Raw genomic sequence first — 24,565 nt, 5'->3', positions numbered from 1 at the left:
GTCGCGCCCGTCGCCCAGCGCTGCCCTCAGCAGTTCAGCCAGCGCTCCCACCAGGCGCCGCTGCGCCTCCGAGTCCGCCGCGTGCAGGAGGAGCACTGGCCGCGCTGGGCCCGGGCCTAGTGGCGGGGAGCAACAGATGAAGGGGTGGGGGCTGAGAGACTACTCAGTCCTCTCCTCCCCAGTCTCTCCGGATACCGAAGGGTGCTCGCCTCTCCGCCCCCGCCCCTTGTTTGCTCTGAGGGTTGGTACCAAAAGCAGCCCTAGCCTATGGGCTAATTAGATAAAGGCACCCCTTCTGAAAAGAGGGCTAGGGCTCCAGGCTGGGCGAGTACAGCGCAGGCTGGATTTCTGCCCCACTAGCCCTTTGTCCAGAGACTTAGTACAGTGACAGTCTGCTCAGAGGGCCCTTTGCCCTGCCTTAACCATTCCTGCCCACTTGGGGGCCTGAGGATCCCTGCCTGGGTAACAGAGACTGGGTGCAGTGCAAAGAGCTCAGACAGGGGAGGGTGAGGGGGCAGCTGGCCTCGGAGCTGGGCAGGTCTGACTACTCAGGTTACCCCCCAGATGAGCTTACCTGACTGTGGGCGCCGGCAGATGAGGGCCAGAACAACACCCAGTAGGGTAAGGAGGGCCAGCAGTGTCAGGATCAAGAGCCCCAGGCGTCTGTAAGAGACTGAGTCAAGCAGGGTGAGGCCAAGCCCAGTTCCTCAGTGCCCAGCCTCCCTCTTACCTCCCCCTCCCCCAAGAACTCACCATCTGGACACAAGAGGTGCTTCCAGGCAAACTGGACATCTGACCGCCACACCTGAGGGCACAGAGTCCCCCAACCCTATGAGCCAGGCATATTCTCCTCCCTGGGGAGCTGAGTGAAGTATGGAGCTGGGGGAGAGGGGAGTTCCCACTGGCTAGGGAATTCTTCCCGGGTGGGTTTGTGTCTGCTCCAGCTCCTGGCCTGGCACAGCACAGGTCAATGATGGCAAACTCAAGTGTGACAGGGGCCAAACTGGAAAAGTAAACTCAAAGTTGACCAGGGCTGCTGTGAGCACCTGGAGAGCACAGGCCCTGACTGAAACAATCAGACGGCGCTGAGCTCCAGGCCATTGTCACCATGCCAGAGTGTGGACACCCGGCACTAGGTTTTTCTGATTTTTCAACAGAAGTCAGAAATCCAGCTTTGTTTATATATGTAAATGGTGGTAAGTAATTTCTATTCAAAACACTGTGCTGGCCAAACCAAACATTTTTGCAGAATGGATTTTCCACAGGTGAGTGCTACCAGGGGAGTAGATGCCAGGGCTCTGTATGTAGAGTGAGAGTAGGTTTCCTTACCAGGACACAGTGCCCTGGCCTCAGGAAGGGAATGATGAGGTCTAGTGTCACTGGGCTTGAGCCCCGGGCCTGTAGAAATAAAGAGCAGAAAGGCTCTCCTGAGGGAGGTGAATCTGGCCCTGTCTGGCCTTGAGTCTTTGCCCCTGCTATTCCTCCCCACCATACCCCTAGTCCTACGAGGTTTAGGCCAAGTGCCACCTCTGACAAGAAGGCTTCCTCAGCCACTCCGGCTCCCACTGATCTTTCCCAGAGCTCAGCTCCTGCTGCAGTCAGGTATTTGTCAAACAGACAGACTCTGAGTGTGTCCTCTGTGCCAAGCCCTGAGGAAAGAAGGCGGGTGCGGACATTGTCTCTGTCCTCTAGCAGCTCACAAACCAGGGAGGCTGCCTCACTTTACTCTCCTGCACAGCTGAAGAGGTATCACAACATGTCATTGAAAAGAATGTAAGTTTTAGGGTCAGGAGACCTGGGTTCAGGCTTACCTGTTGCCTTTGTAGTCCCTAACTGTATGGTCTTTGCATGGAGGCAGGTTACCTCTCTTTCCTAAGCCTCGCTTTCCTCATTTTTATTTTATTTTTTATGTTTATTTATTTATTTTTTGAGATAGAGTCTCGCTCTGTCGTGCAGGCTGGAGTGCACTGGCGCAATCTCGGCTCACTGCAACCTCCACCTCCTGGGTTCAAGCTATTCTCCTGCCTCAGCCTCCTGAGTAGCTGGGATTACAGGTGCACACCACCACACCCAGCTAATTTTTATATTTTTAGTAGAGACGGGTTTTGCAGTGTTGGTGAGGCTGGTCTTAAACACCTGACCTCAGGTGATCTGCCTGTCTCAGCCTCCCAAAATGCTGGAATTACAGGCGTGAGCCACTGCGCCTGGCCTGCTTTCTTCGTTTTTATGTGGGGGATAATAATCTTTATTTTCCTGGGTTATTGACAGCATCAAATGGGTATATGCACATGAATATCTTTTTAAATAAACTGCAATGTATATTCATTTATTGGTAACAGCTATTATTAGTCTGTGAACTCCTTAACTGTGTTATATACTTTTCTTGTATCTCCCAGAGCCTGCTACAGGGTGGGAACAATGCATACTAAATTGGACAGAATTTTAATTAAAAACTTTTTTTTTTTTTTTTTTTGAGACGGAGTCTCGCTCTGTCGCCCAGGCTGGAGCGCAGTGGCCGGATCTCAGCTCACTGCAAGCTCCGCCTCCCGGGTTTACGCCATTCTCTCGCCTCAGCCTCCCGAGTAGCTGGGACTACAGGTGCCTGCCACCTCGCCCGGCTAGTTTTTTGTATTTTTTTAGTAGAGACGGGGTTTCACCGTGTTAGCCAGGATGGTCTCGATCTCCTGACCTAGTGATCCACCCGTCTCGGCCTCCCAAAGTGCTGGGATTACAGGCTTGAGCCACCGCACCCGGCCAAAAACATTTTTTTTTTAGAGTCCGAGTCTCATGCTGTCACCCAGGCTGGAGTGCAGTGGCATGATCATAGCTCACTGCAGCCTTGGACTCCTGAGCTCACACAGTTCTCCTGCCTCAGCGGGGACTACAAGTGTGAGACACTGCACCTGGTCATCTTAAGCGTGACTTGGTCTTACATACTGTGTTACTATCACCTGTCTGCTTGGGAGCCCTCATACAATGCAAAACAAACGTATAAGCTGCAAGTGAGCATTTAAGAAATAACTGTTTGAAAGTGCTAGTCATGCTTAGTCAGCTTGGTGCTGTGGTATTAAAGGGTGTATTTGACTGTGGTTTTTATATCAGATACATGGAAGATAGTCTGATAAAGTGCTCCTAGTCACGTAACAGGTGAAATTTGTCAGTAGTTTACAGGATTGTGCAGAGCCTATCAGCTGCATGGGCTCTGCCTCCTGGGATAGATAACTTCTGCACAGGTGCCTCGTGGAGGCAGGAGAGTAGTGGTAGTGGACAGCTGGGTTCAAGGGAAGGCATCAGTATAAAATGTTTTGTTAGGCTAGAGCAGTGGTCCCCAACCTTTTTGGCACCAGGGACTGGTTTCATGGAAGAAAAGTTTTACACAGAGGTTGAAGGGGTTGTGGTTGGGGGAATGGTTTCAGAATGAAACCACCTCAGATCATCAGGCATTAGATTCTCATAAGTAGCTCACAACCTAGATCCCTCACATGCACAGTTCACAACAGGGTTTACTCTTATAAGAATCTAATGCAGCCACTGGTCTGACAGGAGGCGGAGCTCAGGCAGTAATGCTTGCTCACCCTCCACTCACCTCCTGCTGTGTGGCCTGGTTTCTCACAAGCCACCAGGTGGGTACTGGTCTGCAGCTCAGAGATTGGGACCCCTGGGCTAAACAACACCTGAATGTGGGAGGGCCAGTCCCTTGCCTCTGTTATTCCTGTAAATTCAGAAACTGAAAGGATTAGAAAATGCTCCCTTAACTTGCAGTGAGCTGAGATCGTGCCACTGCACTCCAGCCTGGGTGAGAGTGAGACTCCGTCTCAAAAGAAAAAAAAAAGGAAAATGCTCCCTTGAGGAATCTACTGTCAGCAAGTCAGCTGAACAAAGGCTGATCACGTAAATAAAGTAAACCAGATGGTAGAAGTCAGGGATTTGTTTGTTTCTGCCTTCCCAGGGTCTATCTCAATGAGGTGACAAGGAAATTGAGGGCTGTGCTCTGAGCAATAGGACCTAGTGGGGGCGAGGCCATACCTGGCTGACAGTGTACACGGGGGGCACCAAAGTGTCCTGCCCCAAGCCTGGGCGGCTCCAGGCAGCACTGAAGGTGGCATGCATTCTTGAGGAGAAATGAAGAATCAGCTGCTGGGCCTGGGTATCCATGCTCACATTCCAGGATGTGAGAGACCCTGTTTGGGGCAGGGTGGGGGTGTTAATAGGAGTTAGGCTTTGGGTGATGAATTCAGGGCTGGGCTGGGGTTTAGCTTGGTCACAGTTGGGTGAGGATGAAATGGGGCAGGGGTTCCCAGCAGAGTTTACTTATTGGCTCACCAGTCTGGTGGGGGCATTCAACATGGCTGCTGTTTCCAAAAGAGAACTGAGAAATACAGGAATGCAGGTTAGCAAGCTCCAGGCAATACCTACTACCCCACATCTCTTCTCACCCATGGTTGTACCTTGAAGCAGAGCTGGGGGTGCAGATCCACCTTCTCCAAAACATACCACTGTGGGAGGAGAGAACAGTTTATCAGGGAGAAAATTCCTGGGCCCCAGCCCTGCCCACCCTGGTCCTGGGGGAACCCGTCCTCACCCCGTCTGACTCTCGAGCTGTGGCATTTGGGAGGTCTTTGCAAAGGGTATGCCAGTCTTGCCTCTGGCAGAGGGCAGCTTCCAGCTTCAGTGGGCAGCGGAGTGTCAGGGCCATGACCATCTGAGTGTGCTGGCTGTAGTCAGTGAAGTGCACTGACTTCCAGAAGTCTGAGCCATCTGGGCAGGTGGCAGGGTCAGTGGGTGAGGGTCAGCCCTGCTTTAGCCCCACCTTGCCACCCACATCCTGGGGGCAGCAGGAGATGATGTTTGTAAACATAACCAGTACTGTTCCTGGCCTGAACAGGTACTCAATCAATGAGCATCCCTTTCATTATCCTTCTTTTTCTTTTCTTTTTTGAGACAGAATCTCACTCTGTCTCCCAGGCTGGAGTGCAGTGGTGCGATCTCGGCTCACTGCAACCTCTGCCTCCTGGGTTCAAGTGATTCTCATGCCTCAGTAGCTGGCATTACAGATGTCAGCCACCAAGCCCAGATGATTTTTGTATTTTTAGTAGAGATGGGTTTTCACCATGTTGGCCAGGCTGGTCTCCTGACCTCATGAACTCCTGACCTTGTGACTCACCCACCTCGGCCTCCCAAAGTGCTGAGATTACAGGTGTGAGCCACCACGCCCAGCCCCCTTTCATTACCTTTCTGTTTTTTGTTTTTGTTTTTTGAGATGGAGTCTCATTCTGTCACCCAGGCTGGAGTGCAGTGGTGTGATCTCGGCTCACTGCAACCTCCGCCTGCCGAGCTCAAGTAATTCTCCTGTCTTGACCCCCTGAGTAGCTGGGACTACAGGCGTGCACCACCACGCCTGGCTAATTTTTTGTATTTTTAGTAGAGGCAGGGTTTCACCATGTTGGCCAGGTTGGTCTCAAACTCCTGACCTCAGGTGATCTGCCCGCTTCGGCCTCCCAAAGTGCTGGGATTATAGGCGTGAGCCACTGCGCCTGGCCTCATTATCTTTCTATCCAGGGTCTCTCTTCTCTCCTTCCCAGGCCTCCATTCTGGCCAGCTCCTTGCTTCTCCCCCAACTCAAAATCTGCTTAGGGTTCTCTCAGAACCAGGAATGTCTTCCCCTCCTATCTCTCCTGTCTAAATCCTGCCTTTTTTCTGACCCCAGCTCAGATGCCACTTCCTCTAAGAGGCCTTCTCTGCTTACAATGGCCCTTCTCGGGCTTCTCCCTTTCCTGAGTTCTTGCCCTATAGCCTAGTCCTTAACTATAACCCTGCCCTGTAAGTTCTGTAGGCTGCTTTATGCGATTCACTTGTGTCTGAGTGTCCTGCCTCTCCTTGAGAACAACAACGTGCATACAGCACTTCAGCACCAGCCACTTTCACATGTAATATTTAACTCAGGCTTCACAAATGCTTTGAAGGCAGAGCAGGTATTGAGATTTTACAGATGAGGAAAGTGAGGCTCAGAGAAGAACAACTGACAGAGCTGGGATGGGAACTGGGTCTTCTGGCCCATCGTCTTAGGACACCATCTCCTAGGCCTCATATTTCTGAACTTCTCATGGTGCTTCAGTGCTCAGTGCTCTCTGATCTATTGGCAAGCTGACTGGTAGACTTGGCAGCCCTTTTCCCCCACTGACTCCAGGGAAAGTACCTGTATGCCTTCTGGGGGCTTCCCCCAGCAAAAGTGTGAAGTGTGGTGTGTGTGTGTGTGTGTGTGTGTGTGCGCGCGTGCATATGTGTGTGGGAGACAGAAAGAGAAAGGGAATGTGTGTGCACAAGGGTGCATGTCAGCAGCACTCACAGGCTTCCGGCCAGCTCTGGAAGGGACATTTTTTGCGCCTCACAGTGTCCTCTTGCAGGTAGGATGCCTAGGGGGACAGGGGAGCAGGTGGGGAGGGTCAGAGGAATGGCTTTTCCAATCTCACTCAGACCTAAAACTCATTCTGGCTTTACCTTACTGTGACGCAAGCTGCCTGAGCTGGCCAGGCACTGAGCAGGAGGGGGCGATGTGGGGTGGGGGCAATGGTTGGGAGGAACTCCAGAGCATAGGAGAGGGATAAGCAAGTGAGGGGCTAATTCCTTTCCTCCTAAAGAGAACTATCTCCAGAAACAAGTAAATCCTGAGGTCGCATTCCTGTTTTGGTCTTCTCTGGCCTCCACTCTCAGCCATCCCCAAGGCACCCAGTGCTCTGTGTTGGCTCCTGACTCTGGAATGCCAACATGCCCACCTGCTGTCCACCCTGGCAATTGCTCGTGGCTCTAGGTCTCTGCCATCATCCTCCCTTAGGTCTCCTAGGTGACAATTTCCCTTGTCTTTTCTGTCTAGTCCAAAGAAAACTTTCTGATATGTTCCTTAGACTTGTAAAGGACTGCCACAGAGGCCTAGAGGGGGAAAGACTTTTGGGGGCATATGGAACCCTGCAGTGGCCATGTACACACTCCTTCCTCGACTCCTCAGAACACACAGCGATGACAGCTGCCTATTCTGGCTCTGTGGGCTGAGGCCAGGTCTGGGCCAGGGAAAGCTGGGTTTGGATGGGGCTGAGGTTGGAATCACCCTAAGAAGGTCCAATGTTCAGCAAAACCCTTCCACCTCTGACCCTACGTGTGGCTCACAGCCAAGCTGATGCCACTCTTCCTAAGCATGCCAGTAACACCCAGTCCTTTTTAAACCCAGTTTACTGGAGATATACTTGACCAACTGTGCCACCTTGGCGACTTAGGAGCAGAGCCATGGACAGCCCACACCTTTTTCTTTTTTTTTTTTTTGAGACGGAGTCTGGCTCTGTCGCCCAGGCTGGAGTGCAGTGGCTGGATCTAAGCTCACTGCAAGCTCCGCCTCCCAGGTTCATGCCATTCTCCTGCCTCAGCCTCCCGAGTAGCTGGGACTACAGGCGCCCGCCACCTCGCCTGGCTAGTTTTTTGTATTTTTTAGTAGAGACGGGGTTTCACCGTGTTAGCCAGGATGGTCTCGATCTCCTGACCTCGTGATCCACCCGTCTCGGCCTCCCAAAGTGCTGGGATTACAGGCTTGAGCCACCGCGCCCGGCCGCCCACACCTTTTTCTTTGCTCACCTCTATGCACAGACAGGGTAGAAGGAATTCATAAGGCAGCTCTACAGTGTGGCCCCCAGACACAATTTTCTGTGGATGAAACAGCAAAGGAAGACAAAAGATGCCTGAGAAAGAGCATAGGCACATAGACAAGGGAAGGACAGCGCTGGGATCTTGGCCAACACATCCTGTTTTTCCCCTTATATGAGATACCTCTTCTCCGGATAAATCTCTCAAAGATTGTCTGCTTAGTAATCTAAGCATTAGCTCTAGGTGCTCTAGGTAGAGTTGCGGGGAAGGAGACAGGGAATACATTCCTTTATTGTGGCCCTATTGTATGCCAGGGTGTGTGGTGAGTGCTAGAAGCATTAAATCAATTCACTCCATGCTAGCATCACAGTGAACTTATGAGGTATCCTCACCGTTATAAAAATGATGAGCTGAGGGTCTCAGGGGTACAGCAGCAGTCCCTGCAAATGGTACCAACTGTATACAATGGCATCCATGACAAAGGGAGGTTGAGGTGGAATGTTGGGGCCCAGGTTGGGAGAATGGGGGACATATCATTCTCTGAGTGGCAGGAACAAAGGGAGGGAGATGGAAGGGTAGACAGATGTGACCATTTTGTTATGTTCTCAAACAGTACAACATCTTAGGGAAACTGAAAAGGCTTTTTAAATTTTTAATTAACAATTATTTTCTCTTACTTGTCACTAACTTAAAGCTCAAGAAAAGGCTTCTTAATGCCTGAATCACACTGAGGATCCTCTCATTGGGGGTAAATACCACACTAATTTCTCTGCTCATTCATGGTTATTCAGGTCTGCTCCAGTTCTCTGCCTGCCTTTCCTGTTCTTCCAGGTGACAAGGCCCTCTGCCCTTTCTGTCTAGTCCAAAGAAGTCTTTCATTTAATTTTTTTTCCTTTTTTTTTTTAGCAGCAGGGTTTCACTATGTTGCCCAAGCTGGTTTTACACTCCTGGCTTCAAGCAATTCTCCTGCCTTGGCCTCCCAAAGTGCTGGGACCACAGGTGTGAGCCACCATGCCATGCCCAAAGAAGTCTTAATGATAGACCCTGCAGCTTGTAAGGAGGTCCTGGACAGTTACCATCCCTTTCTGGGCCTCAGTTTCCCCATGTGTACAATGAGTGGCCTCTGTTGCTAGCACTGTGTGATCGGGCTTTTTACAGGGGATGACACGCCATACCTGGATATCATAGGGACTGCTCAGCTCCTCACATTCCAGTGCCCACTGGTGACAAAGACGCACACTGACCTCAGGGCCTGAAGGTATGTTCACCCGAATAGCCCGGGCCTCAGGCAGCAAATCAAAGGAGAACTCGGGCCCTGGGGAGAGGAAGGACTCAGTGGCCTTGTCTCTTGGCCTTAGCACCTCACCACTCAACTGAACCCATCTCCTGTTGTGCCCAGTGCCCACCTCCATGCCTTTGAGAGTCCAATCTGGGAAGACTTTCCCATGCCTCTGGATCCGAAGGTTGGGTCCTTTTAGAGCGAAGTCCCTTGTAGGAGATGTCTGGGGAGGGTATGGAAATGTGATGGCTCTTCTCAGACAGGCGACGACTAGGCAGCGGCTTCCTCTAAAGGCAGAGAACAAGGTTGGCCTCGGGCCAGGAATCAGGAAACCTGGCTTCTGTTTCTGCCTCTGGAACCTGAGGTACTGTGGCAGTTGCTCAAACTCTTTTGGCCTCCCTAGATGTGTAATAGACAGAATACTTCATCTCCACACTTTCTGTCTCACGTGGCTGGAGAACCAAATGAGAGGCCAGAAAGCAAAGGTCTGTCGGGCATCAGGTAGGGCTGGAACTGAAAGGGAGAGTACCTGAGCAGGTGCTGGCATCTTGTGTCTCCTACAGAAATTGAATGTGGAAGACTTTTTGGATTTCTGTACCAGGAGGTGGCAGAAGCCCCACTGAAGACCTGTGTAGGTGGGGACATACTTACTATCTAGCCTTCATTACCCCCTCCCCTACCTGGAGGTATGGCCCAGTGTTAGATAGTAAGTCATTTTATTTTATTTTATTTTATTTTATTTATTTATTTATTTTGAGACAGAGTTCCGCTCTTTGTTGCCCAGGATGAAGTGCAATGGCACGATCTCGCCTCACTGCAGCCTCCACCTCCCGAGTTCAAGTGATTCTCCTGCCTCAGTCTCCCGAGTGGCTGGGATTACAGGCATGTGCCACCCTGCCCGGCTAATTTTGTATTTTTAGTGGAGATGGGGTTTCTCCATGTTGGTCAGGCTGGTCTCGAACTCCAGACCTCAGGTGATCCGCCCACCTTGGCCTCCCAAAGCGCTGGGATTACACGTGTGAGCCACTGCGCCCGGCCTGATAGTAAGTCATCTTAAATCAAGGAGGGTAAGGATGTCAAACTTCTTTAGTCTTGAAAATTACGATGCAATCAAGAAAGGATTAATTTCTTAAGCAGAGAAAAAGCTATATATACAAAGATACTCATTTTAGCATTCTTTTATTTGTCTCGCTCTGTTGCACAGGCTGGAGTGCAGCAGCGCGATCTTGGCTCACTACAGTCTCTGCCTCCCTGCTTCAAGCGATTCTCCTGCCTCGCCCCCTGAGTAGCTGGGACTACAGGCACCCGCCACCACGCCCAGCTAATTTTTTGTATAATTAGTAGAGATGGGATTTCACCATGTTAGCCAGGATGGTCTGGATCTCCTGATCTTGTGATCCGCCTGCCTTGGCCTCCCAAAGTGCTGGGATTACAGGCATGAGCCACCACACCAGCCTCTACCTCTCTCTCTTTCCTTCTTTCTTGCTCCCCTTCCTTCCTTCCCTCCTTCCTTTCTTGACAGGGTTTTGCTCTGTCACGCAGGCTGGAGTGCAGTGGCACAATCACTGCTCACTGCAGTCTTGAACTCTTCGGCTTAAGCAATCCTCTCACCTCAGCCTCCTGAGTAGCTGGGATTACAGGCATCCGCCATCATGCCTGGCTAATTTTTGTATTTTTAGTAGAGATGGGGTTTCACTATGTTGACCAGGCTGGTCTCAAACTCCTGACCTCAGGTGATCTGCCTGCCTCGGCCTCCCAAAGTACTGGGATTACAGGCATGAGCCACTGCACCCAGCCCTGTGGCATTATTTCTAACAGCAAATATTTAGAAAAATTAGACACTGCCAGTTCTTTTTTTTTTTTTAAGACAGGGACTCACACTGTCATCCAGGCTGGAGTGCAGTAGCGCTATCTTAACTGACTGCAACCTCCACCTCCTGAATTCAGGTGCTCCTCCCACCTCAGCCTCCCAAGTAGCTGGGACTTCAGGTATGCACCACCATATCCAGCTAATTTTTGTATTTTTTTTTGTAGAGATGGGGTTTTGCCATGTTGGCCAGGTTGGTCTCAAACTCCTGGACTCAAGCGATCCTGGACTCAAGCGATCCACCCACCTCAGCCTCCCAAAGTGCTGGGATTACAGGTGTGAACCATCACACCTGGCCCAGAAACTGCCTTCCTTTTTTTTTTGGAGACGGAGTTTTGCTCTTGTCGCCCAGGCTGGAGTCAATGACACGATCTCAGCTCACTGCAACCTCTGCCTCCTAGGTTCAAGTGATTCTCCTGCCTCAGCCTCCTGAGCAGCTAGGATTACAGGTGCCCGCCACCACGCCCTGCTAATTTTTTGTATCTTTAGTAGAGACGGGGTTTCACCATGTTGACCTGGCTGGTCTCGAACTCCTGACCTCAGGTGATCAGCCTGCCTCAGCCTCCCAAAGTGTTGGGATTACAGGCGTGAGTCACTGTGCCTGACCTAGAAACTGCCAATTCTTAAGCAATGTAAGGGCATTCAGTATGTACCAGGCACTGAGCTGAGCAATTAAAATATAGAGTAAGAATGAAGATCCGGCTTTACAAATAAATGGTAATAACAATAAATCCATAGCTGTTAATTCCAAGAATCTCAGCTGAAAAAAATACCGTCATAAAATTGTACAATTGGATTCATGAATATCAGTCATAGAGTGCTATTTTAGGATAATCCAAGTCCCCGTTGAGGTCACAACAAAGACAAATACCTGTTCTAGTGAGTCCCACTTGCTCAGCCTAGGCAGTCGCTCAAAATGTTCTCTTTACTGAGAATGGCCCAAGGGCCTGTTTCTCATACCTGAGCGACCTGACAGCAGATGTTGGCACAAAGAGCGGGAACAGTGCCAGACTCGCACACACCAAGGCTTTGTGGAGAAGAGGGCCCACCAGGTGCGGCAAGGGATATGGGCAGAACTTCCTGGGAAAGATGGAAGGGAAAGCAAATGATAGGGTCTAAGAAGGTCCCTCCTACCTCAGACAAGCTGGATTTGAGGCCAAGCTCTGTCACTTACATCCTGGAAGTATGACTTTGGGGATTATAGGACCTGTCTAAGGATCAGTTTCCTCATTCATAAAGCGGGTCTGTTATAAAAATCAAAATAGTAGTGCATGGGAAAATGTCTTGTGAATTAGAACATACCATAAAATAGGAAGGATTATTGTTGTATTACTGATAGAAGTGAGGGATCAGTTAAGGGGAGGAACCAACATATACGGAGCACCTGGAGATTTACCCATGTTTCTCATCTAATCCTCCTTACAGATCAGAAGCAACATTGCCTTTAGTGTACAATCATTTCTACTGTGCTACTACCCCTGAGAAACTGAGGGTCAGTTGGAGGGGTTAGGTGCACAGTCTGAGGCCACATGGGAGTCTGGCAGAACTGCAACGTGAATCCAGACTTGTCATGATTCCTAACTTTTTCCTTGATATTGTGCTACTTCCCAGGTTGGGAACCGAAAATTAGAATGGAGGGCTTGCTGGGCATCTGGAGAAATAGTGGGCGTGGGGAGGAGCAATGGGGCAGGAAATGCGACTCACCAGTGAAACTGTCATCCTGAGGCACAGGGCCCAGTAGGGAAAAGAAAGAAGAGAGCTATTATTAGGACGGACTCCCATAAGGAGCATTCTTGGGGTCTTCACTTCAAATCAGCGAATTCTGAGTCCCATAGCTAATAGCCCATACCCTCTGGCTCTTACCTTCCCAGCTCCACCCTGTCCAGGCCCTCAGCACAAAGGACCTTGGCTACCCCTTTGAGATTATGTAGAGGACACATCGAAGCTGCCACTAGAGCACAGGGACTGCAGAGGTAGCACAGGGCGGGCAGGGGAGTGGGAGCTTTATGGCTGTGCTAGGCAGGTGTCCCTACCTGGCAGCAGCACCTTACCATGTGGGAGGCCAGAGGACAGCGGGTGTTCCAGTGGGGCAGGTGGGGACAGCCAATCCCAGCAGAGTCAGAGAGGTCGATGACTACCAGGAGGAGAGGCAGGAGCAGGGCTGCCGGTCTGAAGCTCCCCATGGGCTTCTGTACAATTAGGGCTCCCAGAACATGGCTGCATGGCCTGAAGGTGGGTAGAAGGGCCTTGCTGTGCAGCAGCGAAGAACACAGTACCAGCAGGAGCCCTCGCCCCAGCCTGCCCTGGCCCCGCCCTGCCTGAAAGCTCCTCCTTGATCCCAACCAGCCAGCCAGGCCACATTCCTTCCCCTCCAAGTGGAGGGACTGAGGAAAGCTTGTGCCCCCCAAAACCCTACTGCCCCCCACCTGAAAGACAAGGGGCTCCTGCTGTGACTGAGAAGTAACAGGAAAGGGACTAGCATCAGGTTGGGGGACGCACCCATTTCTTAGCACCTCCTACTCCTGAAACACACTGCAGATCTGACCCACCCATCAGCACACTGTTGAACTTGTGTCTCCCAAAGACATGTGCTTCACCCCCTCACTTAGAGAATTAGCCGAGCTCTTAAGCACTACTCAGCACTGGGTGCTGGAGATACAGAGGTGACTGAGGCACCATTTAGAGTGGGGAGGAAAAAAGCACTCTAGGATGCACGTGAAACCCATATGTACCCTGGCTTCCCACCTGGTTAACTCTCAGGACTATAGCCAAGTTCTCTCTACCCATGAGCCAGGTCCAGCTCTTCTAGGCAAAGGGCTCCATACCAAAGGGGCCTCTAGCTTCAAGGACCCACTAGTCAGTACAGCCTGCTCAGGAAGCCCCAGAGCTCATAGCTGAGCCCTGGAGTGGAGGGAGCGGGCCCCACACACTGACCTGATTTCCTGTGGTTTCCGGTGCTGGAGAAAGGCTGACGAGGCTCCATCTTTGTGGGAACCCTCCCCATCATCCCACAGCTTCCTCCCACTCATGGAGCATTTGAGCAGCTTCAGCCCTTACCTTGGTAACACACACACTGGAAAGAAAGCTGGGGTCACACCTACCAGGTCAAGGATCTTTTTTTTTGAGACCAAGTCTCACTCTATCGAGAGTATTTTTAGGCTGGAGTGCCGTGGCGCAATCTCTGCTCACTGCAACCTCCACCTCCAGGGTTCAAGCGATTCACCTGCCTCAGCCTCCCGAGTAGCTGGGAGTACAGGCGCCTGCCCCATGCCTGGCTAATTTTTGTATTTTAGTAGAGACAGGGTTTCACCATATTGGCCAGGCTGGTCTTGAACTCCTGACCATGTGATCCTCCCACCTTGGCCTCCCAAAGTGCTGGGATTACAGGCGTGAGCCACTGTGCCTGGCAAAGGCATCTTGAGATTGTTATTGTCCCCCTGCAACTCAATCTAGACCACCTTTCAGTGGCCTAACCACAGCCTGCTTTCGACCAATTCTATTCTTGTGTTTAGGTTCATTGTCTGAAGGCTGCATCCTACCCATTATCCTAAAAGTACCCTCTAGCTTTTTGAGTTCATGAAAAGATAAAAACTCTTATCCTTTATGTTTCTCCGAGCCTAGTAAGGAAGGAGACCACTACTACTCCTGCTGCCCTCCTCCCCCAACCTTGCCTAGTTCACAAGACAGGAGGAAAGAGAGAAAGAAACAAAAGTAAGATAAATAGCCAGACAACCTTGGCACCACCACCCGGCCCTAGGAATTAAACAAAGTAATAATAATAACATCAACCCCTGGCCTAAACGACTTGTGTTATCTGTAAATTCCAGCCACTGTATGAAAAAAGCCTTGCAAAACTTTTCGTTCTGTTGGCTGATGCGGGTAGACCCCAGTCACGTTTCCCACGCATGCTCCATTTATCACAACCCTTTCACGTGGACCCCTTAAAGTTGTAAGCCTTTAAAAAGGCCAAGTATTTCTCTCTCGGGGAGCTCGGCTCTTAAGACGCGAGTCTGCCGACGCTCCCGGCTGAATAAAAAACCTCTTCCTTCTTTAATCTGGTGTCGGAGGAGTTTTGTCTGCGGCTCGTCCTGCTACACTAGCAGTAGGAGAAACATAGGGGGAAGTATGTGCTGTGTAATTGAATAGATGTCATGATATATTTCATCTATGTAGTTTATCTGTTTCACACTTCACAAAACACTTTCATATTTAATCCTCCTAACCCTGTGAGACAGGTAAGTGATAATTATTGTTTTCATTTCATTAAAAGAGAGATAAGGAAGCAGAGGGATAATGACTTGGACAAGGTCAAAGTCTATAGCCCAGGGAGCTGCACTTTTGCTAGGCCCTCGCAACTCAATTCTCTCTCTTTTTTTTTTTTTTGAGACAGAGTCTCACTCTGCCACCGAAGCTGAAGTGCAAATAGTGCCATCTCAGGTCACTGCAACCTCCACTTCCCAGGTTCAAATGATTCTCCCACCTCAGCCTCCCAGCCTGGCCTCCCAAAGTGCTGGGATTACAGGCATGAACCACAGCACCTGGCTTTTTTTTTTTTTTTTTTTGAGATAGTCTTGCTCTGTTGCCCAGGCTGGAGTGCAGTGGCGTATTCTTCGCTCACTGCAAACTCCGCCTCCTGGGTACAAGTGATTCTTGTGCCTCAGCCTCCCGAGTAGCTGGGATTACAGCTGTACACCACTATGCCTGGCTAATTTTTGCATTTTTAGTAGAGACAGGGGTTTGCCACGTTGGCCAGGCTGGTCCTGAACTCTTGGCCTCAAGTGATCCACCTGCTTCGACCTTCCAAAGTGCTAGGATTATGGGCATGAGCCACTGTGCCTGGTCCCAATTCTCTATCATCCTATGGTCTTCCCTCCCACAGCCTCATCTTCCTCTGTTCTTGGAACCCAAAAGGGTCTGCCTGACACAGACCCTAACACAATATGCCTTTTGGCCTTGAAGCCCTTCTCTGCAAACAAACAGTAAGATCTGAAAAGAGGAAAGGGTGGTTTGGCCATACAAAAATAGGTTAGAGAACCTTCCCCCAAATTCTACCTAACAGTGGTTTAGATCTATATGAATAATGAGGTCTTTTTTTTCTTTTCTTTCTTTTTTTTTGAGACAGAGTCTCACTCTATCACCCAAGCTGGAGGACAATGGTGCAGTCACCACTTACTGCAGCCTCAACCTCCTGGACTCAAGTGAATCCTACCTTCACAGGCACATGCCATTTTGCCTGGCTACATACAGGGTCTGGCTATGGTGCTCAGGCTGGTCTCAAACTCCTGGCCTCTAGCAATTATCCTGCCTCAGCTTCCCAAGGTGCTGAGATTACAGGTGTGAGCCACTGAGCCTGGCCAATAATGAGTTTTCTTTTATTATTATTATTATTTTTTCTGAGACGGAGCCTTGCTCTGTTGCCCAGGCTGGGGTGCAGTGGTGCGATCTCGGCTCACTGCAAGCTCCGCCTCCTGGGTTCATGCCATTCTCCTGCCTCAACTTCCCGAGCAGCTGGGACTACAGGCGCCCGCCACCTTGCCCGAATAATTTTTTGTATTTTTAGTAGAGACGGGGTTTCACCCTGTTAGCCAGGATGGTCTTGATCTGCTGACCTCGTGATCCGCCCACCTCGGCCTCCCAAAGTGCTGGGATTACAAGGCGTGAGCCATCGCGCCCTGCCCAATAACGAGTTTTCTAATGCTGGAGGCATGAAGTGAGAAACTTGGTTCTATTCTAAAACAATCCTTCTTCTTTACCCTTATCTTCTGATCTCTCACAGAGAAAATACTGGTTAATTGCTCCTGGTTAAGGTATGGGAGGAGAAGCAGAAAAGAAATGGAGGCGGGGCGCGGTGGCTCACGCCTGTAATCCCAGCACTTTCGGAGGCCGAGACGGGAGGATCATCGAGGTCAGGAGATCGAGACCATCCTGGCTAACACGGTGAAACCCCGTCTCTACTAAAAATACAAAAAAATTAGCCTGGCGTAGTGGCGGGAGCCTGTAGTCCAGCTACTCAGGAGGCTGAGGCAGGAGAACGGCGGGAACCCGGGAGGCGGAGCTTGCAGTGAGCTGAGAACGCGGGCACCGCACTCCAGCCTGGGCGACCACTGAGCAAGACTCCGTCTCAAAAAAAAAAAGAAAGAAAAGAAAAAGAAAGAAATGGAGATAGGCAGGAAGGAAGGAAAGAAGGGAGGGAGGAGGGGAGGGAGGAAGAGAAGAAGGAAGGAAAGGAGGATGGGAGGAGAGAAGAGAGGGAAAGAGGGAAGAAAGGCAAGTAAAACAGCATTCCAGAACCCGCTGGAAAAGTAAAAGGAATAAAGGTGAGGAAGAAAGGGGGAAAAAGAAAAGGAGGTGTGCATTTTATTTATTGTCTTGCTAGTTTACTTATTTATTGTAAAAACTGTTCCAAAAAAGTATTTAAAGCAAGAAGCACAGGGTGAATTCTGGCACAACCTAGGGAGGGGGAGAGATGAGATCAACATTTGCTGAAATCCATTTTTTTTTTTTTTTTTTTTTTTTTTTGAGACGGAGTCTCGCTCTGTTGCCCGGGCTGGAGTGCAGTGGCCGGATCTCAGCTCACTGCAAGCTCCGCCTCCCGGGTTTACGCCATTCTCCTGCCTCAGCCTCCCGATTAGCTGGACTACAGGCGCCCGCCATCTTGCCCGGCTAGATTTTTGTATTTTTTTAGTAGAGATGGGGTTTCACCGTGTTAGCCAGGATGGTCTCGATCTCCTGACCTCGTGATCCGCCCGTCTCGGCCTCCCAAAGTGCTGGGATTACAAGCTTGAGCTACCGTGCCCGGCCTCTGAAATCCTACTATCAGGCTCTGAGTCATGCATTTTGCCCAGTGTATTTGTACTACAACCCTTGAGTTCAGTCCCATTACCCCATTTTACAGACTGTGAAACACTCAGGAAGATTAGGTAAAGTCGAAACACACACACCTAAGAGCTGAAGTCAGTCCCTTACTTGCTGATCTCTCTCCTAGGATTACGCTGTGGAGTTCCTCCCCACCCTTGCCCCCACCCCACATTGCCTCCCCCTGCTTGATGCCTGGCCAGCTCAGGCAGCTTGCATCACTAAGGTAAAGCCAGAATGAGTTTTAGGTCTGAGCGAGATTGGAAAAGCCATTCCTCTGACCCTCCCCACCTGCTCCCCTCCCTCCAGGCATCCTACCTGCAGGAGGACACTGTGAGGGGCAAAAAATGTCCTTTCCAGAGCTGGCCAGAAGCCTGTGAGTGCTGCTGACATGGACCCTTGTGCACACACATCCCCTTTCTCTGTCTCCTACACACACATGCACAAACACACACACACTTCACACGTGTGCTGGGGGAAGCCCCCAGAAGGCATGCAGGTACTTTCCCTGGAATCAGTGGGGGAAAAGGGCTGCCAAGTCTACCAGTCAGCTTGCCAATAGATCAGAGTGCTGAGCACCGTAGCACTGTGAGAAGTTCAGACATATGAGGCCTAGGAGATGGTGTCCTAACAGGATGGGCCAGAAGACCTGGGTTCCCATCTCTGCCAATTATTCCTCTCTGAGCCTCACTTTTCTCATCTGGGACTCACCGCTACGTCTTCCTGGCTCTTTCTGCCAGAACACACTACTTGGGGAGATCAGAGGGTTTCTGGACCCTGTAGTTCACAGAAGGTACTAAACTTAGCAGTGTGATACAAATTGGCAGGGTTAACAATGTAAAGAAAGAAATGAAATTGTTGGAAAGAAAGGAAAATAGGTCTTATAATGAGTTACCAGTGGTTAGACTCATAGGAGAGTTGGGATTGTTTGGCAAGTGTCAACAAGGGAGGAGTAACTGTGGCTGGAATGGGAGGTAGCCAACTGGAGTAAAGGCAATAAAGGTGTGTTGTAGGGCTTCAGCACAGAGGCCCTGTCTTCTTGGCAGGTGGCTAAGGCCTGTTTCACCTGTGGTTTGTGTCAAAATGAGCTGACCGACTTCATGATTAATAGCCTTTACTTGGGGACAAAGCCAGGAGCTCAGGAAGTCCTGACAGGCCCCTGCACATGTTTAGAGTGCACTGTGGGGACCTTGGGCAGCCATTTTTCTTGTCACTGCCTTATCTGTGCATGAACTCTGGTCAGACCACGGAGCAGCAGCACCAGGTTCTTCCTGTAATGGCAAATTCCTAATGTCTACTGGGGCAACTCTGCTTACTGATAGGGAACCCTGGGCAGGAAGGCTCACCAATTAGATCAGTGTAAAACAAGAGTGGGCAAGTATCCCTTCTTTACATCTGCTCTTCCAGAAGGATCTACCTCCAGAATTCTGAGGCAAGAAATTATTGCTGAGAGGTAGAGACTCCCAATCTCAGTGAGGAAGCCAACACTGCTCATCAAGGGAAGGCATTCTGTCACTCATTAAACCCCTACTATGTAGCCTGTTCATACATATTATCTAAGCCTCACAACAACCCTGGGAGTAGCTAAAATGATGCCCATGTGTCAGATCAAGAACAGAGGCTCAGGTATCTTGCACAAGGCAAAAGTTAGTAAAATGCCTGGCTGGAATTCCCACCTATGGCTAATATAAGAAACTGTTGGCCAGGCACGGTGGCTCACGCCTGTAATCCCAGCACTTTGGGAGGCCGAGGTGGGTAGATCACTTGAGGTCAGGAGTTCGAGACCAGTGTGGCCAACATGGTGAAACCCCATCTCTACAAAAATACAACAATTAACCGACTGTGAGCAGAGGTTGCAGTGAGCTGAGACTGTGCCACTGCACTGCAGCACAGGCGACAGAGTAAGTCTCAAAAAAAAAAAGAAGAAGAAACTGTTCATTCCATTATACCACATTGCCTTTCTCATGGCCTAGATGATCTCTAATAGTCTCTTCAACTCCTATATTCTCTAATCTTGTAAAGATCAGGAAATAAGTAACCATCTTTCACATTTATATAACAATACATAGTTTATAAAGCACTTTCACAATATTTCAAGCTTTTTTTTTTGAGACAGAGTCTCATTCTGTCGCTCAGGCTGGAGTGCAATGGCGCTATCTCGGCCGACTGCAACCTCTGCCTCATGGGTTCAAGCAATTCTCCTGCCTCAGGCTCCCAAGTAGCTGGAATTACAGGCCCCCACCACCATGCCCATTTGTATTTTTAGTGGAGACGGGGTTTCACCATGTTGGCTAGACTGGTCTCAAACCCTGACCTCAGGTGATTTGCCTGCCTCGGCCTCCCAAAGTGCTGAGATTACAGGTATGAGCCACTGCGCCCGGCCACCTTATTTGATCTTTAAAACAATCTGTGAAATAGGGAGGGTTGATTTTCGTCCTGACTGGTACACGCATTGGTACTTGAACATATCTTCTGATTCAAATAATGTTCTTTCTACTAAGTCAAGATACAACAAGGGAATCTCGTTTGCTTCAGGGAACACAACCATGAGGCAGGAAAAGGTGATAGGAAAGGTCCACAAAATCAAAATTCCAACAACCTAACAAGTAGAAAACTAACATAAACCAAATAGTTTTGGTTTGCATTGTTGACAATAATTTTCATAATGGGTCTTTGACAGTACTCTAAGTCCATAAAGTACCATTCCAATAACCAAAGAAATTTCAAACTATTTGCATCCCAATTCTTTAAAAATGAGCAATCTGTGTCTGGTGCACATACTAACCCCATTATCCATACATTTCCATCTACTACTGCTCTCCAAATTCTATCTCTACTTCAGTTTGGTTCTATCCTCTGTGAAATACACCTTGACTTTAGTTTACAATAATTGTTTCTAGAATTGCATGTGAGGCTGGGTACAGTGACTCACATGTGTAATCCCAGCACTTTGGGAGGCCAAGGCAGGATGATCACCTGAGGTCAGGAGTTTGAGACCAATCTGGCCAACATGGTGAGACCCTGTCTCTACTAAGAATACAAAAATTAGCCAGGCATGGTGTCACACGCCTGTAATCCCAGCTACTCAGGAGGCTGAGGCAGGAGAATCACTTGAACCTGGAAGGGAAAGTTGCAATAAGCCCAGATTGAGCCACTGTACTTCAGCCTAGGTAACAGGGCAAGACTCTGTCTCAAAAAAAAAATTAGGCTGGGCACGGTGGCAGGCTCCTGTAATCCCAGCTACTAGGGAGGCTGAGGCAGGAAAATCACTTGAACCCAGGAGGCGGAGTTTGTAGTGAGCCGAGACTGTGTCACTGCACTCCAGCCTGGGTGACAGAGTAAGACCTTGTCTCAAAAAAAAAAAAAAAAAATTAAAAGAATTGCATGTTTTTCACTTCCTATGCAGTACCTAAAAGCAGTAAAATAAGAACTCAGAGAAAGAATTCATGTTCCTTGAAGGAACCAGAAAGCTCATGAATTACCATATTAACTGGGCCTTAAAGGATAATAAAGCAGTATAAAAATAGAAAAGGGAAATTTTTAAGCAAAGGAAACTGGGAAACCATGAAACCTATACGGGATCTGTAAGAGGTTTAGTTGACTAAGTGTGAGACTGGGAATATTGGGAGATAATGCAGGACTGGTGGATTGGGACAACTTTGGAAACCTCAGAGCTTAAGGCATTTAAGTTGCACCAAAGATCATAGTAGGGACTTAATGATCATGGAACAGATGATCCAGAGCTGTACTCTTGGTATACTCACCTGAACAAAGGGATGCAGGAAGAGGAATGGGTATAAGGCAGAAAGGCAAAGGTCTGTTTGGGACATATTTATTTCGAGATAATTAGGACATCTAGAGGAAGAGGTTTTAGAGTGGTAAGTAATGCCAGCCAGGCACGATGGCTCACACCTGTAATCCAAGCACTTTGAGAGGCTGAGGCAAGAGAATCGCTTGCGCCTGGTAGGTAGAGGTGAGCCAAGATGGCACCACTGCACTCCAGCCTGGGTGAGGGAAATGAAACCCTGCCTTAAAAAAAAAAAAAAGGGCCAGGCACGGTGGCTCATGCCTGTAATCCCAGCACTTTCAGAGGTTGAGGAGGGCGGATCATGAGGTCAGGAGATCAAGACCATCCTGGCTAACACGGTGAAACCCCGTCTCTACTAAAAATACAAAAATTAGCCAGACATGGTGGTGGGCACCTGTAGTCCCAGCTACTTGGGAGGCTGAGGCAGGAGAATGGCATGAACCCGGGAGGCGGAGCTTGCAGTGAGCCGAGATCGCACCACTGCACTCCAGCCTGGGTGATAGAGTGAGACTCCATCTCAATTAAAAAAAAAAAGTGACTCAGTAATAATGACTAAGTACATACACAATGTTTATAGAACAAAATAATGACTACAACTCTGGAAAGGGCAGAGCTCTGCACTTACAGATCTGGGCATCATCCAGAGACAATAAAATCAAGTGCAAAGAGACATATTATCTTTCATGCAATAAATACTGTGTCAGAAATTCAGGTGTGAAAGGGCCTTTAATTTAATCACAGATCTCTCCCTTCCTGTTTTTAATGTATTTGCTCCACATCATTAGATAGTATGTTCACTGGTTGTTTCACATGAATAACAAGTTTCTACTAGATTGTAAACTCCCTATAAACAGAGGTACTTTAAAATTCTTTTGGATGCCATTATACAGTAGTGGACTCATAATTGATACCCAGTTAACACTGAATGATAAATGTGAATATCCAACTAAAAGAGCCCATAACTTAAGCTAGATAAATGAGAATGGACTATTTCATAGAGGGAGAGATTAAATGTCTGGCCCATAGTTCTTACCAATCAGCTGTAGGTTAGAACTATGACTTAGGTTCCCCATACCCAGTCTACTTCTCTATGGCCACTGCTAGGTTTCTCAAGGAGCTTCTATCCATCAACTCCTAGTGTCTAAGGCCACCCCTTTCAAGCAACACACCTTTCACACTCTATCAAGCCCCAAACACAAGGCACAGTGTGGGCAGGGTTATTGAGGTTTTTAATTAAAATGCTTTGCAGAAGAGACCACAGCCTGCCGAGGGAGCAGCTTCCCAAATGTTCCCTGACCCATGACCTACAGATGAAATAATTTGATTTATTCCCTTTTCCTTCAGTCTCAATGGCTAAGAGGTAATGGATGGAAATGGGGAGAATGACCGAGAGGAGGCAAGGATGAAGCTCATTCTTAAAGAAAAACCTCAAAGTTCAACTTCAAACAGCTGAAGTTTGTTTCATAGCTGTTGGTCACCCAGTTCTAGCCAACCAGGAATAAATTATAGTTTTGCCACCACAGCAGATGGCAACAGGAGCTTTCCAGAACTTTGGCCTGGTCTGCACCAGGTACCAACATCACAGCTGCTAAAATCACCAGAAGGAGTTTAGAACCGCTGTACTACTGTCCTTTCATTCAATGGGAGGTCCAGGCTTCACCCCAAAGAGCAGTCCGACACGCTTCATTTATGCTTCTTCTCCTGTGTACTGGTGAACCAAGAGTCTAGGAGCTTCTTGCTGTAGTACAACTGCCAGGCATGCACTTGGACTGCCAACACCAACACCAGGTACATGACGGAAACAGCAGAAAACCCAAAGAGGAAACGGTAGGCCTTGCCATGGCGGTAGAGCTGCTGTGCAGCAGGGAACATCTCCATGCTGCCATAAATGAGTGGAGCGATGGAAAAGAGTCCCATGCTGATCATGGAGAGCACCAGGTAGCTAATGTTGTTGCGGGGAAAGGAGAGAAGGCCCAAGAGAGAGGGCAAAATGCTAAGCAAATATGGGTATTCCCACTGATAGGGCATGGCCACTTGATCATGTGACAAGAGCCTCAGGTGTCCCACGCTCATCTTGGCAACCAGGAGCAGCCATATGACCAGATGTACGTAGATCAGCTTCTTGATTTCATACTTGAGGGTCACACTGTGGGGCAGAGCAGAGGGAGAAGTACCTTTCAAATTTTTCTTACCACCAACTATATGCCAGGCAACTGTACTGGACACTGGGATACAAATTTGAATAAAACAGCCTAGAAGCCTGGCACAAAGAGCAGAGGAGGAAAAAATAATTAGAAGATGAAGTGAAAAAGTTCTAGTAAATATATGTTCCCAGGTATACGAGATCACAGGAAGGAGGAATCGACTCTGCCTGGCATGGAATGTCAGAGATGACTATCTAGTGGCAGGTGATATTTGAACTAGCCTAAAGAATGAGTGAAGATGGGCATCCCATGCAGGAGCATGCAGGCAAAAAGGCCCAAGTATTTGTGTTCCAAGAAAGCAACTGGTTACATGTGGCAGGAACATATTATTAGGGGGAGAGGAGTAGTGGGATATGAAGTCGCAAAGGCTATGAGAGTTAAAGGCAGAAGAGGCTGGGCATGGTGGCTCACAACTGTAATCCAAGCACTTTGGGAGGCTGAGGCAGGAGGACTGTTTGAGCCCAGGAGTTTGAGACCAGCCTGGCAACAAAATGAGACCTCATCTCTATTAAAAAAAAAAAAACAAAACAATAATAGTAATAAAAAGGCAGAGCCCGGCGTGGTGGCTCACGCCTGTAATCCCAGCATTTTGGGAGGCCGAGGTGGGCAGATCAGGAGGTCAGGAGATCGAGACCATCCTGGCTAACGCGGTGAAACCCCGTCTCTACTAAAAATACAAAAAAATTAGCCAGGCGTGGTGGCAGGCGCCTGCAGTCCCAGCTACTTGGGAGGTTGAGGCTGAGAATGGCGTGAACCCGAGAGGCGGAGTGAGCTGAGATCCGGCCACTGCACTCCAGCCTGGGCGACACAGCCTGACTCTCTCAAAAATAAATAAATTGGCCAGGCGTGGTGGCTCACGCCTGTAATCCCAGCATTTTGGGAGGCCGAGGAGGGCAGATCACAAGGTCAGGAGATCGAGACCA

The 24,565-nt window shown here is 49.2% G+C and overlaps 2 protein-coding genes across 2 annotated transcripts in view; both read right to left on the bottom strand.

Annotated features, from left to right (window-relative positions):
- Positions 1 to 3: 3 nt before the first annotated feature.
- Positions 4 to 13,269, bottom strand: IL17RE (interleukin 17 receptor E). Its single transcript, XM_011952270.1, is given in 18 exon segments — positions 4 to 116; positions 575 to 673; positions 754 to 854; positions 856 to 879; positions 1,330 to 1,398; positions 4,027 to 4,181; positions 4,324 to 4,369; positions 4,449 to 4,496; positions 4,583 to 4,758; positions 6,347 to 6,413; positions 7,621 to 7,689; positions 8,805 to 8,944; positions 9,036 to 9,195; positions 9,438 to 9,535; positions 11,736 to 11,855; positions 12,480 to 12,495; positions 12,827 to 13,001; positions 13,202 to 13,269. Coding segments are annotated over 18 exon segments (1,701 nt in total). The 5' UTR covers positions 13,258 to 13,269; the 3' UTR covers positions 4 to 34.
- Positions 13,270 to 22,148: 8,879 nt separating this feature from the next.
- The window catches only part of JAGN1 (jagunal homolog 1 (Drosophila)), a 4,127-nt gene continuing 1,710 nt past the window's right edge, over positions 22,149 to 24,565 (bottom strand). The window contains exon 2 of the mRNA XM_011952271.1: positions 22,149 to 23,584. Coding sequence (XP_011807661.1) covers positions 23,122 to 23,584 — 463 coding nt within the window. The 3' untranslated portion in view covers positions 22,149 to 23,121. The remainder of the gene's footprint in view (positions 23,585 to 24,565) is intronic.

This window comes from Colobus angolensis, unplaced genomic scaffold (genome assembly GCF_000951035.1).
Source record: "Colobus angolensis palliatus isolate OR3802 unplaced genomic scaffold, Cang.pa_1.0 Scaffold34, whole genome shotgun sequence".
NCBI lineage: Eukaryota > Metazoa > Chordata > Mammalia > Primates > Cercopithecidae > Colobus > Colobus angolensis.
The sequence above is the reverse complement of the archived record's forward strand: the minus strand, read 5'-3'. Positions and strand labels throughout refer to the sequence as shown.